Genomic DNA, 15,173 nt, shown 5'->3' with positions numbered 1-15,173 from the left:
GCAATGGCACTTCTCCAGCAAAGACACCTGACAATACTAATACAGAAACCTTTGAGGACTAAACAGGAAGGGGCTGCCATCCACATTATCGAGACAGCCACACAGGCGAGTGGACAATATCTCTTCTGCTGTGGGTAGCTACCACTTAGCTTTCCCACTCCCCGTCATTTCAGGGAATTATTGTTTCCTAATTTAGATAATATATCTAGGATGTAGAAAAAAATGCTATCAAGGCAAGATCTCTGTGGATGAAGCAATTCTCAGGCACAAGGACAAGAGTACACTGCCTCTATATGCTGTCGAAGTCTTCACCCAGTCTGGATGGATAGAAACAAGCTCAAATTAAATCCTAGCAAGGTGGAGTTGTTTGTCTATAAACAGTCCTGTATAAGCTACAAATGGGCTCACCTGAGGGAAAGCCTATACCTTGGAACAGGGCTGTCAAACTCCTGGCCCATTGGCCAGATGTGTCACGTGCTGGCTATTCCCATGCCCAGCGAAGGGAAAAAACCTCAATACTTCACATGGTAATGCCGTGATGCCATGAGTTTGATACTACTGCCTAGGAGGTTCTCTTGGGAAAAAAAAAACTTTCTGCTGGAACAGCAGGAGGAAGTTGTGAGACAGAGGTACTTGGACCAGCTGAAGTTGATGCACCAGTTGTAGCCCTATTTGGACACAAAGGCTTTCCTGACGGCAACCTATGGCCTCATCACCACTCCCTTACATTATTATAATGCATTGATATGGTGTTGCCTATGAAAACAATCTGGATGCTGCAGTTAGTCCAAAGTATCATAACCAGATTGCTAGGAAGTTAAGTTATGTATTTAAGCTCTATTCTGTAATCACTGCAGCAAGTCTAATTCAAAGTGGCAGTTTTGACCTGTATGACAGCTATATGGTTTAGTTCTATAATACTTTAGGGCAGGGGTCCCCAACCCCTGGGCCACAGCCCACTACCAGGCCATATGCTGTTCAAAACTGGGCTGCCCAAAGTGGCAGGCAAGCGCGTGCACGCATCCCCCTTGTGTGAGCACTTGGCGAATGTGTGCATATACATTCCATTTGCATGAGCGGCAGGGATATACGCCTGCTGCTCGTGCAGATGGAGCTATGCACACATGCGCATTCACCCGCCACTGGCACAGAACCATCCCCCTTACCCCCCCTCATACCAGTCCATAAAGCCGGAAAGGTTCAGGAGCTCTGCTTTAGAGGCTGATGGAAGAAAATATTTGTGGCTCAGGTGAGCTGTGTGGTTCTTGGTACTCTTGGATGGTTTATTTTTGTTTTACAAATGTTTAATTACCAAACTAGGTAACATCATCAAGAGATTGTCTGATCCAGATAAAATCCATCTGGCTAATCTGCACACATGGGGAGAAGATGCAGAACATCTTGCCCTTCAAAGGAATTAAAATGGCATATGGAAACTGGCTGGAAATAAAGCCAATTTAAAACATTTTTATACTGCAATCCCTTCTTTATTATACTGGGTTGATAGAGTGATTCTGTCTGGATGGTATTTATCAAAACGAAACACCACAATTTTACCATTTTTTTAAAAATTGGCAAATTTGTAAAAAAAAAACACAATTTTTATTATTTTACTAATGAACGTGTGAGAAAGCAAAGCCCATGCAGGACAACAACTTAGAGAGAAAAGATGTTCAACCCACAGGGCCCAAAACCAGTTGGAGTGGAGGTGTTTCTCTATAATGAAATGAAGCATGGCAAGTCAACTGGGCAGTAACAGTTTTACTGTCACAAGTGCAGAAAATAGTACTTTCGATAGACAGCAGAAAAGGATAGTCTGATATCACCTGCCAAGTGGGTTAGAGATAGGTAGGAGTCCGTGGGACACAATGTTGTGTGTTCCTGTCCTTGAGAAATGGTCAGTGACCTATATTTAAGATGGGGGAAACGTCTCATGTGGCCTGCCCTATGCTGGAGATGTAAGCTGTATTCTAATGCTTTGTCATACAGGACTTACACTTTTTCTTGTTACAGTCATCCTCTTCGGACTCCAGGGATTTTGTTTCTTTGATTGATTTTTCATTTTCTTTCAAACACCTTATTGCAGAAATTGCCATGAATTGTCCTTTTAGCTGGAATCCTATGCACACTGCAATAAATATTGTATTGAACTCAATGGAGATTTGTCTCTGAAAAAGTAGGCATGTTATTAAATTGGTCCTTCCAAAGATCAATAGAACACATGCTATTGACATGGCTTTCTGAATTCTGTTGCTACTTAACAGAAGCAGAATGGCATGCTTGCTTGCCTGCTATAGCAATAACACTTAGATTTATATACTGCTTCATAGTGTTTTACAGCACTTTGTAAAAGTGATTTCAGAAGCATATTGCCCCCAACAATCTGGGTCCTCATTTTACTGAACTTGGAAGGATGGAAGGCTGAGTCAACCTTGAGCGGGTCAGGATTAAACTCCTGGCAATGGGCAGAGTTAGCCTGCAATACTGCATTCTAACCATTGTGCCACCATGGCTCTTGCCTGCTGCCTGCCTGCCTATATTTAATCAGATTTAAAACTGCTAGATACTTATAATGTGGGTATTATTTCTAAAACAGATGCCACATCTTTCATATGCCATTTCTGTAGACAATGCATTACTGAAATGCTAGAGACATTTCCATTCTTGTTCAGAAATTTAGAATACCACACTTCAACTCTGGCACCCTAAATCCAAATCTCCATTCAATCATAAATATCATAAGATATGATGGATAAAGCACTTTCTCTCAAACTAAAACAGTTCCCAAGATTTTGAAGCAAAAAAGCAAAATACCAGAGAAGTAAATGAATAAAGATATCTCACTCTCTTTTATAGCTCGAACCTGTCAAAGCTTTTAACAAAGAACAAGGCAGCTGGTTTGCTAAAATAGATCCCATCTGCTAAAACTATGAAATATAGATCATGTCAGTTGATACTAAGATGGCATTTGCCCTTATAGCACATGGTAATTATGTTTAATGTATATGTACTACATCATTCCTTTATTTAGCAACAAGGTCCAAATTAGATGAAAAGGATTATGCAAAATGAATATTAGATGTCACATTTATTCAGATCCTCTGCTGTGGCCATGGCACAATACATGACTGGCTAAAGTGTCACATATGAAGATAGGAGGACTGATAAACATTATTTCTTCCCAAATCTGGAATCTCTACCATCTCCTCAACATCTGCATTTTTATTTGTACATTTGCAAGGGGTTGCTGCTGATGGGCAAAGGCACTCCACAGGGAATTCATTAATTTAAAAATAAATATCCTCTGAGCCTCTATCCATTTGCCACAAAAAGTAAAAAACTGCTAATAGATTCTCTTGAAATCACTATACAGGTGGTCCTCAACTTACAGCAGTTCATTTAGTGACCGTTCAAAGTTACAACAGCCCTGAAAAAAGTGAGTTATGACCATTTTTCACACAAAGTTGCAGCATCTCCATGGTCACATGATCAAAATTTAGATGCTTGGCAACTAGTTCATATTTATGATGGTTGCAATGTCCCAGGGTCATGTGATCAGCTGTTGAGCAACCATCTGACAAGTAAAGTCAACGGGGAAACCAGATTCACTTAACAATCATGTTACTAACTTAACTGCAGTGATTCACTTAACAACTGGAGCACTTACAACCTTCACTTGGGCAAGAAAAACCAAAAGTACACATATAGACTAGGTGAAATCAGGCTTAATAGCAGTAACTGTGAGAGGGGTCTTGGAGTCTTAGTGGACAACCAGCTAAATATGAGCCAGCAGTGTGCAGCAGCAGCCAAAAAAGCTAATGCAATCCTAAGTTGTATTAACAGAGGGATACAGTCAAGATCAAGGGAAGTACTACCACTCTATAAAGCCTTAGTAAGACCACACTTAGAGTACTGCATCCAGATTTGGTCATTACACTATAAAAAAGATGTTGAGATTCTAGAAAAAGTACAGAGAAGAGCAACCAGGATGATTAGGAGACTGGAGACTGAAACATGAATGGTTACAGGAACTGGGCCTGGCTAGTCTAGTGAAGAGAAGGACCAGGGGAGACATGATAGGAGTGTTCCAATATTTGAGGGGCTGTCCAAGAGAGGAATGGGTCAAGCTGTTTTTTAAAGCAGTAGTCACCAACCGGTGGTCCGTGGCCCACTGGTGGTCCCAAGAAAATTTTGGTGGGCCAAAGAGAAATGTCACCCCCCAGAGCACCCCACAAAGCAATTAATCCAGGCTACATGGGAACACAAGGCTGCACCACCCACATGGCCCACAGGAATCCTCCCCACTCACTCCTTACCTGGCAAATTTGCCTGCTAAGTTGCTATTTTTCCTTTATTTTTTTCAACCATCAGGTGTTCTGCTGTGCTGGGAGATTTAGATTAGCTAGAAAGCAGGAAAACATCGGATTTCTTGCTTTCTAGCTAATCTTTAGATCTTTGGCTCTGCTTTTAAGCAGAGCCGAACCTTCCTTAGGACTGAAGCTTCTATAATTCAGTGCAGACTCAGGTAGCAGATGGCAGAAAGATAGATCTGAGTGAATCTGTGATTCCATGAGCAACTCAATCTGCTTGCCTCCTTTGCCAGATTTTGGATAGTTGCTCTTTTTTATAAAAAATGCAATATTTACATAAATATTTATAATATTTACATACAAGCCATGCCGTGTCATATGACCAAGCCACACCCACAAATTAGGCCACACCCACATAACCGGTTGTTAAGAAATTTGAATCCCACCCCTGCCTCTGTGTGTGTGTGTGTGTGTGTGTGTGTGTGAGAGAGAGAGAGAGAGAGAGAGAGAGAGAGGTTAGATCAGATCTCTCTCTATCTCCCACCAATGTCAGCAAGCCACCGTCAGTCAAAATTCATATTAGTGGTCCTCGGGATTTAAAATTATGAGTTTGGTGGTCCCTGAGGTCCAAAAGGTGGTGACCCCTGTTCTAAAGCACCTGTAGGCCAGACAAGGAATAATGAATGGAAACTGAACAAGGAGAGATTTAACCTGGAAATAAGGAGAAACTTTCTGACAGTGAGAACCAGTGATAGTATTCAACCGGTTCTGCCCAGTTCTGGAGAGCCGGTAGTGGCAATGAGTAGTGGAGACTGAACTGGTTCTCTCTGCTGCTCTGTGTTTGGCCCACCTGCCCGCCCAGGCTCCCATACTCACTTTTATGGCCAGAATTCGAAGCGCAGCTGCTTTGTGCAGTGCAGAATAGTGCCGCGTGGCACCTGCTGCAGCAACCAGCATTGTGCAGGCTTGCAGGAGGCGAGTTAGAACGCCTCTGCGCCTGTGCAAAGTGTGTGTTTGGCGCACGCGTGCATGCAAAATGTGTGCACGCACGCAAAGCGCACCCCTCAAGCCATGCCCACCGAACCGGTGGCAACTTTATTTGAATACCACCACTGGTGAGAACAATCAACCAAAGGAACAGCTTGCGCTCGGAAGTTATGGGAGCATCATCACTTGAGACTTTCAAGAAGACATTGGACTGCCATTTGTCAGAAATGCTGTAGGGTCTCCCGCTTGGGTGGAGGGTTGGACTAGATGACCTACAAGGTCCCTTCCAACTCTGTTTATCTGTATCAGCAAGAAAGGTTGTAAAATGGGCAAAATTCACTTAACAAATGTCTCAACAACATAATTTTGGGGCTCAATTGTGGTCAGATGTCAAGGACTACCTGTATAGGACAGGTCAAAACTTGTTCAAGAAGATAGTCTTTGGTCCCAAGGAATTAAAAGTCAAATCCAGCACATTTTTTATGGCTGAAAATTCTCAGTTTGATTATCATCGATGTCCTTTGGGGTGGGGGGAATTGTAGCTTCAGGGGAAACAATGTAAAATTATACAGAAATGAGTGGCCTGATTTATAAATGAAATAAGGATTTTGAGCAAAGTCATCCGAAGATTTAGTTGTATAATAATGTAGTATAAAATATGATAAATAATGTCTAAAATCAATCTCTGGCACTTTCATACCACCTTCTACCTTCCAGTCTTTCAAAAGTAGGTCTAAGCCAATTCATTATCTTCACTTCTATCAACCTTGAAATGCTGACAACCATGTTTCAGTAGCTGGAATTTCATGTGAAAGAGAACCAGGCAAGAGTTTCCCACCAATGAGAGAACTGACAGTTCACAAAGACAAGCTTTGTTGCTATTTTAGTTGTAATGCAGTTGAGCCAGAAATAAAGCAACTTGGCTCCTAGATACCGTTGATATCCTAAGATCAGATAGGTTGAAAATGGATTCTAACTTGTCATAAAGACTACATAAGGACATGATTTGATTTGTATGGGAAAAAGTCTTTTCTCTTGGGTGCAGACTAAATATTTGTATAGTCTTCAGACATGGGCTCAACTATGGCTGCTCCTTAAAGAGAAGAAAGCAATTTCAGAGAAAACAACTGACAACCTGTGCCTCATTGGATCATCATTTCAGACTTATTTCATTACCTAAACAGAGAGAAACAGAATAATAATGGATGGTCAAACAGGTAGTGGGAGCAGGAGCAACTTCTGACTTCCTGCTAGCTTCCCCATCAAGTTTCCTTGTGGGGAAAATGAGAAGGGAGCATCAGAAATCCTTCCTTCCTTCCTTCCTTCCTTCCTTCCTTCCTTCCTTCCTTCCTTCCTTCCTTCCTTCCTTCCTTCCTTCCTCCTCCGTCACACACTTCCTTCCTTCCCTCTTTGCCTGCCTCCTCCTCCTCTCCTTCACCTTCTTCAGTGATGTGGGTAGCCCTGTGCTGAATGGTAAAAAGTGGGGTTTAGAATTTTGGAATGCATTCTGCTGTGAGCACAAACTAAATAGGAAACAATTGCAAGTAGACCATTAAACTTCAGATAAATTAAGTTCAGCATAAGTATTTTTGAAACAATCAATGGCTCCCTTAAACCAATTTTACATATAATGTAGAAATGGAAGGAATGTAGGATTGTATGCATTTGTTTTTAAATATCCTCTGCAGTTAGAATTGTGAACTAATTTAAAAATAGCTTTATGGTTGGAGAAGAGATGGCAGCTTTTAATAGAATCATGTTTCAATTTAATAGTGTCTCCAGAAAAGGTTTGAAAAGGGGGGAATCCTGGAGAGTCACCCTCATCAGCATAGACAGTGCTAAACTAGAAAGGCCAATAGATTACCAGGGGTTACACTGATGTAACCGATTCATTTTCTCAGTCTGCTGCTCTCTAGATGTGGGATATCCATTTGCATCACGAATGGCACCAGATCGGGGAAGGCAGTTACAGAGTGCTGATTTTTCTTTTAACATTGCTTACTACCAGTGGTTGCTGATCATTAATGTTATTTGTCATTTTATATTATTGTAGGAAATGTACTTTTGTCGAACCATGTTTGATTTAGATTTATATTCACAGCCAGAATGTGAATTATCTGCCACCCCTCTATTAACCAAGTTTGTCTTCACTGATAAACAAGAATTCATGAATGTTATTATCACCTTATGGAGAAGGGCCATGGGCTGATTGAGTGACTATAATCTGTTTTGGTAAGAGCTCTCTAAAATCTTAAATTGTTCTTCAATGTAGGACAGAACCAAGGGGCAAAGTTAAGTGAGTCATCAGCCTAAAGTCATTATGTTCCACGAACAGTCTAAGTCCAACCCCTCTTGAATTCTATTGACACTTACCTACTGCCAATTTAGCTTTGAATGTTTAGTTGACTAGATTCTTATGTATACATTTGAGCAATAAATCTTCCTAATTGCAACTTAATGTATGGTCCAGATTATTTGTGCTTGCCGTTACAGCTCTTTTGTCCTGCAGTCCTTTTTGAAATAATGAAGTTCAGAATTGTATTAGGACCTCCTATATAAAATTAAAAATTCTATTGAGGAACTATTACTATTTTAAATATAGATGTAGAGATACCAACATGTGCTTATACAATATCGAATTTCTATAAAGTTCTACAAACAGATTTGTTCCTGTTATTGCTATTTCTACTGTTGAAACACCTCCAACAACAAAATAGTAGAATATACAAAGGTTGCAGGAAATGATTGCAGCAAATTACATTTCTCACTCCAATGGAACCCTCCAACAGTTTATAGAGGCAGGGATATAAGATTGATAGAACTCTAAAACAAATCTTACAATAAATATATTTGAGTCAATCTTCGCATGCTATCATCTATATATATAAAAGCAAAATGCCACTCACACATCATCACAAAATCTCCAGAACTGTAAAGCCTACAAACTTGAAATTTGGCATGTATGTTCCTCTTGGCTTCTGCATGCTCACTAAGAAAGGAGTGTTCGAAATGACGATCACAGCATTAGTATTTTGTATATTATTATTAACACGCTCTGATGCTAAGGAGTTCTACTCCCCAGAGGTCGTATTCAGCAGATTCTGACCAGTTCTGGAGAACTGGTAGCAGAAATTTTGAGTAGTTCAGAAAACCAGTAAATACCACTTCTGGTTGGCCCCACCCCCATCTATTCTCTGCCTCCTGAGTCCCAGCTGATTGGCTGTGTCTTCTTTTGTTGCCCTGCACAGGAGAACAGAGCTGGAAAGCAGGTTAGTGGGGTGGGGAGGGAATTGGGATTTTACAGTATCCTTGCCTTGGAGTGGGGTAGGAATGGAGATTTTACAGTATCATTCCCCTGCCATGCCCACCAAGTCGCGCCCACAGAACCGGTAGTAAAAAATGTTGAATCCCACCACTGCTACTCCCCTTCCCCACCTGAAAAGAAATCTGTTCTAAATGCAAAACAGAAGCAGAGGACAGGAATTTCAGTTTCAGTTTTAGTTTCAGAGCACCAAGCAGCTTTAGTACAGAAAACCTGAGCTAAGCCACTCCCAGGCTCTTTCCTTCTTGCTCACACAGCAAATACTATTTCAGTTTCAAACAGCCCTCAACTCTCTCACACACTGACAGGATGCTAGCCAGATGAATACCAATGGATGCTGGTAGGCAGAGATTTTTTCTCTCCTTATTTTCTTCCCCCAAAACTAAGCCTGACCACATAGTTTCATAGCAAAGCACAGGTATCGAGCTAGTATCTAAATAAATACTGTGTCATTTATTGGCAATCTTATGACCACAATTGGGACTGGAACTCCTGTTACTAAATAATGAGGTCATTACATGAGGCATGCTGAATTTTGCAATCCTTTTTGTCATGGTCATTAAGCGACTCACATAGTTTTTAAGCAAATCTATCTTTCCCCATTGATTTGTTGAAAGTCTTCTGGATCACCTGACCCCAGGACACTGCAACCATCATAAATATATGTTGGTTGCCAATTACCCAAATTTTGATCACCTGATTGTGGAGATGCTACAATGGTCATAAGTGAGAGGACAGGTCATGTCATCTTTTTCAGTGTCACCTTAACTTTGAATAGTCATTAAATGAACTATCATAAGTTGAAGATTACCTGTAATAATAACCACAATATTAAAATATGTATTTCTATTCAACCATTTCATGTATCCATCTTTCCTTCTTTGGCATGCTACTAACACTAACTTTGTGTTGGGCTGATAATTTTAAAATGCTGATTTAACAGACCTGTATAATGTGAGTTATGCTGTTTAATGCTTATGGTATGCACTTTGGTTCTCTAAAATATGAAAAAGAATATTCAGTCATCTTCTGCAGCTGCCAACTACAACATTGGTTTCTGATTCTCTTCAGTTATCATACATTTAAAAGGAACAGGAGAGGAGAAGCTGTTTTGATGGGCTCCAAAGGGAAAAAAAAATCCAGTGAGTTATGAATGAACTGATTGTGTTACATGTTTGTTTGCATCAGTGCTAGGCACGGATCCCATGAATCCACCCCACTTCATTGTTCTTTATCCTGCCCCTTTAGATGACCTGTTAGTAGATTAATTGCTTGCTGCAAGAATTAATAGAAGCCTATCATTATACTTTCTTTTGTCACAGACAATAACATATTGGTGAAGGTGTCAATCAACATCTTCGAACAATATATGAACTTTAGAGATCCTAGTCTAGCTGTACTAGTCTTTAGCAAATCAATCAGTAAATAATAACAATGTATGGGATTTTTATAGTTGGAAAACCCTAATTTTATGGTCAGATTTCTATTATTTCTATGCCTACTTTACCATAATTCATTTTTATTTATTTTCATTTAATTTTGCTGCTAGAGAAAATGAAATATTAAATAAAACAAGTGTTGGAGGAAAAAGGATATTTTCAATGTGCCAGCTGGCTAAATTTCAATTTTTAAATTGAAAAGAAAACCTCTTATCTGAGTGAATTGTAGCACTTAATTTAGTGGTGCATACTACAAAAGAAAAAGAGAGAAAAAACTGATTTTCCTTCTTTCTAAACAACAATAATTGTTTATTTAATCTCACTTTTAAATAAACATTTATTATATCAGTAGCGTCTGTTAAAGAATATGTCCTTTGTATTATTTTTCCATTCAGGAAGGAAGCGTCTTTTCTTTGAATACCAGGGAGAATCTAATGCACAAGCCCATTATGTTTGCTTGCATATTTTTCTAGCAAGTTGGCTGTTCACAGATGGCTATTGAAAACTGTCAACATTGGCTGTTGTTATGCCAGCCTATGACTTCATCTGGTTGACTTGGTATCTGAGTGGCAACTTTTCTTCCTCTCTTGTTAACAGGGGGCTATTTCAAGACTTTTCCCACTTCTTAGAGTTCGACAACAATGGAACACTTGTCACAAGCATTTCAGTGCTGCATAAAAATATGATCAGTCTTATGTGTGGCATTTATTTAATTTCCTTTTGACCTTTTTGTTGATTCTCCCTTCACCTCCCCTCCCCCAGCTGCTATTAAAAGACACTGGGTAGGTCCCTACCACGTGGTAGACTAAATTAAAGGATTTGGCTTAGGACCCAATCTGGGTTGTTCACCTGGACCAAAGGTTTAGTTTTCTGAGCTTTTGGACTCATGCTGGAGCCCATCCTCAGGGAACTTCTCTCTACCAGAACATAGAGAGAAAATTATGGCGAGAGAGAAGTTCCCTGAGGAGGGGCTCCAGAACAAATCCAAAAGCTCAGCAGACTAAACCTTTGGTACTGGTGATCGACCCAGATTGGATCTTGCAACATTATCTTGGAACACATATATTTGCCTGCATGCGTGGGTTTGGTTTAATATGTCATAAGAATCCAGCCTTTCAATTCTAAGCATGCAGTATTAAGCAAGTCATCACACTACACTATAATCACCGGCATCCACAGGGGGAATCAGGTGAAGGCAAATTATGATATATGCATGATGATGTAATCCCACCAACGACATGATTTGACATACCTGTATCAGGCATACAGATACAATAAATGTGCAGAATTTGTGTGATGGTGTCATCATGCAGATGGTCATTCTGGCATCACTGAGGTTTGATGTAGAAACTGCTGGGTGATTTTAGTTGTCAGGGCATAAAGATGTTATGAATTGTCTTTGTTTATGCCAGGTTATGAACTCAGCCATGAGTTTTACTGTACAAAAAGCAGTACCTGGATCAATTCAAGTCCATTTTTATTACATGGCATAAGAGCCAACTGTCAAGCCCGAAATTGACATAAGTGTAGCCATTTTAGTTTAGTATATACTCTTTTTCTTACTTTCTCTTGGGGAAAGGGTTTCGGGCTTGCCACATTCCTAAGGAGGGAGGAGTGGAGATAGGGAGAGTTGTTTAGGCTAGGTGATTCTTCTTCCTGTGGGAAAATGAGCTGACTGTGTTCAGACTCATTGAGGTGGAGATTTATGACATCAAGCAAAGTTGAATTACTTCTATTGGAGAATGTGACTTTTGGGAGTTGTTTCTAACTTCTGATATTGTGGGGTAATTCTGGGTTGTGTCAGATCCAGAATTACCATGGACTTTGCCAATTTGATGCTTTCCTAAATAAAAGAAATTGTTTTGGAAAGTGGACTTAGCTCTTTTCTTTTTAAATGGATTTCATCACTTGGAAAACTGACACCAACAATAGGGAGACCAAAGATTTTGAAATATCCCATTAAAATGGCTGACTTGTGAAGATAGCACTTGTAATTCAACATGTCTGAAAAGCATCTAAACCAGGGGTGTCAAACTCGATTTCATTGAGGACTTCACCAGGGTTCTGTTTGATCTCAGGGGGCTGGAATAGACGTGGCCAGGGTGGGCATGGCCAGCTCGACATCACTTGTGTCAGGGGCACCTATGGTGGCCCAAATGCTCTGCCAGCGAAAATGAGCTCCTGAGTTTTTGGCTGCGACAGCTTCCTGCAATCTTCTGCCAGCAAAAATGGAGCTCAGGAGGGAGCATGTGGCAGAGGCACCGCAGGCCGGTCCTTCGCTGTTTCCAGGGCAGCCCCGCAGGCCAGATCTAAGCATCCTTTGGGCCAGATTTGGCCAGCAGGCCTTGAGTTTGACACCCCTGATCTAAACCAATGCTATGAAGAATATAAAAGATTATTCAATATTTATTCAGTTATGGAGTGTGGGTTAGCCTTCACTACTTTTTTATCCTGCACGTCATTGATGGGAAACAACATAGGCTATGCAGTTTTTGAAGCTATTTTTCAATTAAAGATATGAGAAGAAACTCAAACCACTGCTTGCAATGTGCAAATTGCCCCTCAATTAGCAAAATAGTGTTCATATTCCTGGCAGAAATATTCAAATCCCTACAAACTTTTGATCCCTTCTGACAGCATTGCATAATCTGCAGGAAAGCGAACACAACATCCAGCAATACAAAGTCAAAATAATCCTAATTTTCTTTCCTGCACTGGTTTGCACATTGAACTGCCTGACATGTCTAGCACAGAAAAAGAAAGTTCCAGCTTCAAGCTTTGTGAAGAATTTGTAGTATGTCTTCCAGCTGCCAAGGGAAAGACTGGGCTACATTCCTTTGTGCAAAAAAAACAAAATAAACTTTCTGTTTCAGAATAGATGCAGCTCAGGATGAGTGACCTTTGTTAATCTGTTAGATTAGCTTTTTATAATTTATTTCTATTTTTCTCATTTAAAAGCAAGTCTGGCTTTTAGGAACATTTTTACTATTCTTCCCAGAGTTAGCCCTCAAAGGCTGGATTTTTAATCTCTCGTTTTTTTAACCATTATCCAGAATGTCCTATGTTCTTTTAAACTTTATTTTATTCCATTTTATTTTGCTTTAAACATTCATTTAATTTAATGTTTTGTCCTTTGATGAGATGCAAATTTCAATACTTTATTTCTAAACGATTTGTCTCAGTTAATTTTTTCTGGCTTATTGCTTTGCATGGGCTTGTAGCCTTAAAGGTTAGAAAGAAGGATGTGGAGACAGAAAATGGTCAAAATGGACAGAAAATCTTGATTATCTCAATGTCAGTAGAACTGCATCACTGGGGATAAAAATGACAAATCACTTCCTAAAATATTCAGCTTGAGCTCCTGACTCACTCCTGACATGTCTAGTCTCCAGTGATTAAAGAAAAGATATTTGTTAATGCCGAGAAAGGAGAATCATGCAAACAAAAATGTACCATATCTCTTTGTATTTTAGTTAAGAGAGAAAGAGATTGGAATTAGACATTTAGATTTAGACATCTGCATTTTTTCCATGAAAAAGAAGAAATGTACGAGAAGTTCCCCTAATCTGATAACTTTGAGCCGGATCAATGGACAGCCAATAATCAAGTATTTTGCAACTAAACAGTCAAAACATAATGAAAGCATCAAGAATTATACCCTGAAATATGCAATCAAATTGCTACTAATGGACTACAGAAGAAAAGCAGAAATTATAAATAGGAAGAATTATCCCTCGGCAAATGTAAAAAAGCAAGACATCTTGGCATATAAGGTGGGAGGATGGTATAAATAACCCAGGAGGGTTTTCATGATAATGCTGAATCATTCCCAACACTACCCAGCAGCCGTTTCGGAGGTGTTGTTAAAGCTTGACATCACCACTCTCCCGTGGGCTTTCCGACAGAAGAGGAATGCCAGCAACAAAGAAGTTCTATGAATAGCTCAAAGAGAAACATTCTGGTGGGCTATTCACCATTATTTTTAATGTTATCCAGATGTTATTGGGCTATCAATTGTTTCAAGAAATCTAAGGTAAACAATCACCTGAATTTTATTGCCAGACAATCCTGTAAGTACCTGGGTATGCGGCCTTGTAGGGCTTAAAGGATAAAACCAGCACCTTAAATTGGACCCAAAAGTCCACTGGCAAGTAGTGTAGCAGTTGCAATATATGAGTTCCACTGATGAACCTTGCCTTCCTTTCGATAGTTATGTAATTTAGGTAACTGAAATTTTCACATTGTCTTGAAAGCCAATACCATGTAGAGTACATTGCAGTAGTCTAACTATGAGGCATGAATCACGGTTTCAAGGACTTCTCAGACCAAAAAGATGCTCAACTGGCACACTAGACAAAGCTAGGGTAGGCCTCCAACTACAGGTAGCCCTCAACTTACAACAGTTCATTTAATGACTATTTAAAGCTACAAGAGCACTGAAAAAGTGACTTACGGTTGTTTTTCACATGATCCTGGTCACATCAGCAAGTTCAGCAGATTTTGACCAGTTCTGGAGAACCGGTAGCGGAAATTTTGAGTAGTTCAGAGAACTGGCAAATCCCACCTCTGACTGGAGATTTTACAGTATCTTTCTCCTGCCACACCCACCAAGCCACACCCACAGAACCAGTAGTAAAAAAATTGAATCCCACATGTTCAAAATTCAGATGCCTGGCAACTGACTCATATTTATGACAATTGCGGTGTCCTGGAGTTATGTGATCATAGCTTCTGCAAAATCAATGGGGAATCCAGATTCACTTAACCACCATGTTAGTAACTTAACAAATGCAATGATTCACTTAATAAGTGTGGCAAGAAAAGTTGTAAAATGGGGCAAACTCATTTACAAAAGTTTCACTTACCAGCAATAAATTTTGGGCTTAATTGTGGTCATAACTCAAGGACTACTTGCATTGCTTAAACAGTAGGTGAACCTACAGTCTTAGATTGCAGGCAACTTTTTCAAAGCATTTTAGGAGCTGGGATTGAGTCATATTAATCATCTCAGATGATTCTGCAGGATACCATGTCCGATGATGTTAAGTCTGCTTTATTTTAAAAATTATATTTTTATATAAGCTATGATTACATGTTTAGCATTTTGTCTGACAT

At 39.8% G+C, this 15,173-nt stretch overlaps 1 protein-coding gene across 1 annotated transcript in view; it reads left to right on the top strand.

Annotated features, from left to right (window-relative positions):
* Positions 1–8,934: 8,934 nt before the first annotated feature.
* The window catches only part of RTN4 (reticulon 4), a 63,916-nt gene continuing 57,677 nt past the window's right edge, over positions 8,935–15,173 (top strand). Inside the window, exon 1 of the mRNA XM_087960979.1 lies at positions 8,935–8,959. Within this exon, the coding sequence (XP_087817105.1) occupies positions 8,950–8,959 (10 nt within the window). The 5' untranslated portion in view covers positions 8,935–8,949. The remainder of the gene's footprint in view (positions 8,960–15,173) is intronic.

This window comes from Notechis scutatus, chromosome 1, assembly GCF_049901735.1.
Source record: "Notechis scutatus isolate UNSWTSFEM ecotype Mainland chromosome 1, rNotScu1.2, whole genome shotgun sequence".
Taxonomy (NCBI): domain Eukaryota; kingdom Metazoa; phylum Chordata; class Lepidosauria; order Squamata; family Elapidae; genus Notechis; species Notechis scutatus.
This window is presented reverse-complemented; position numbering and strand designations above follow the sequence as displayed.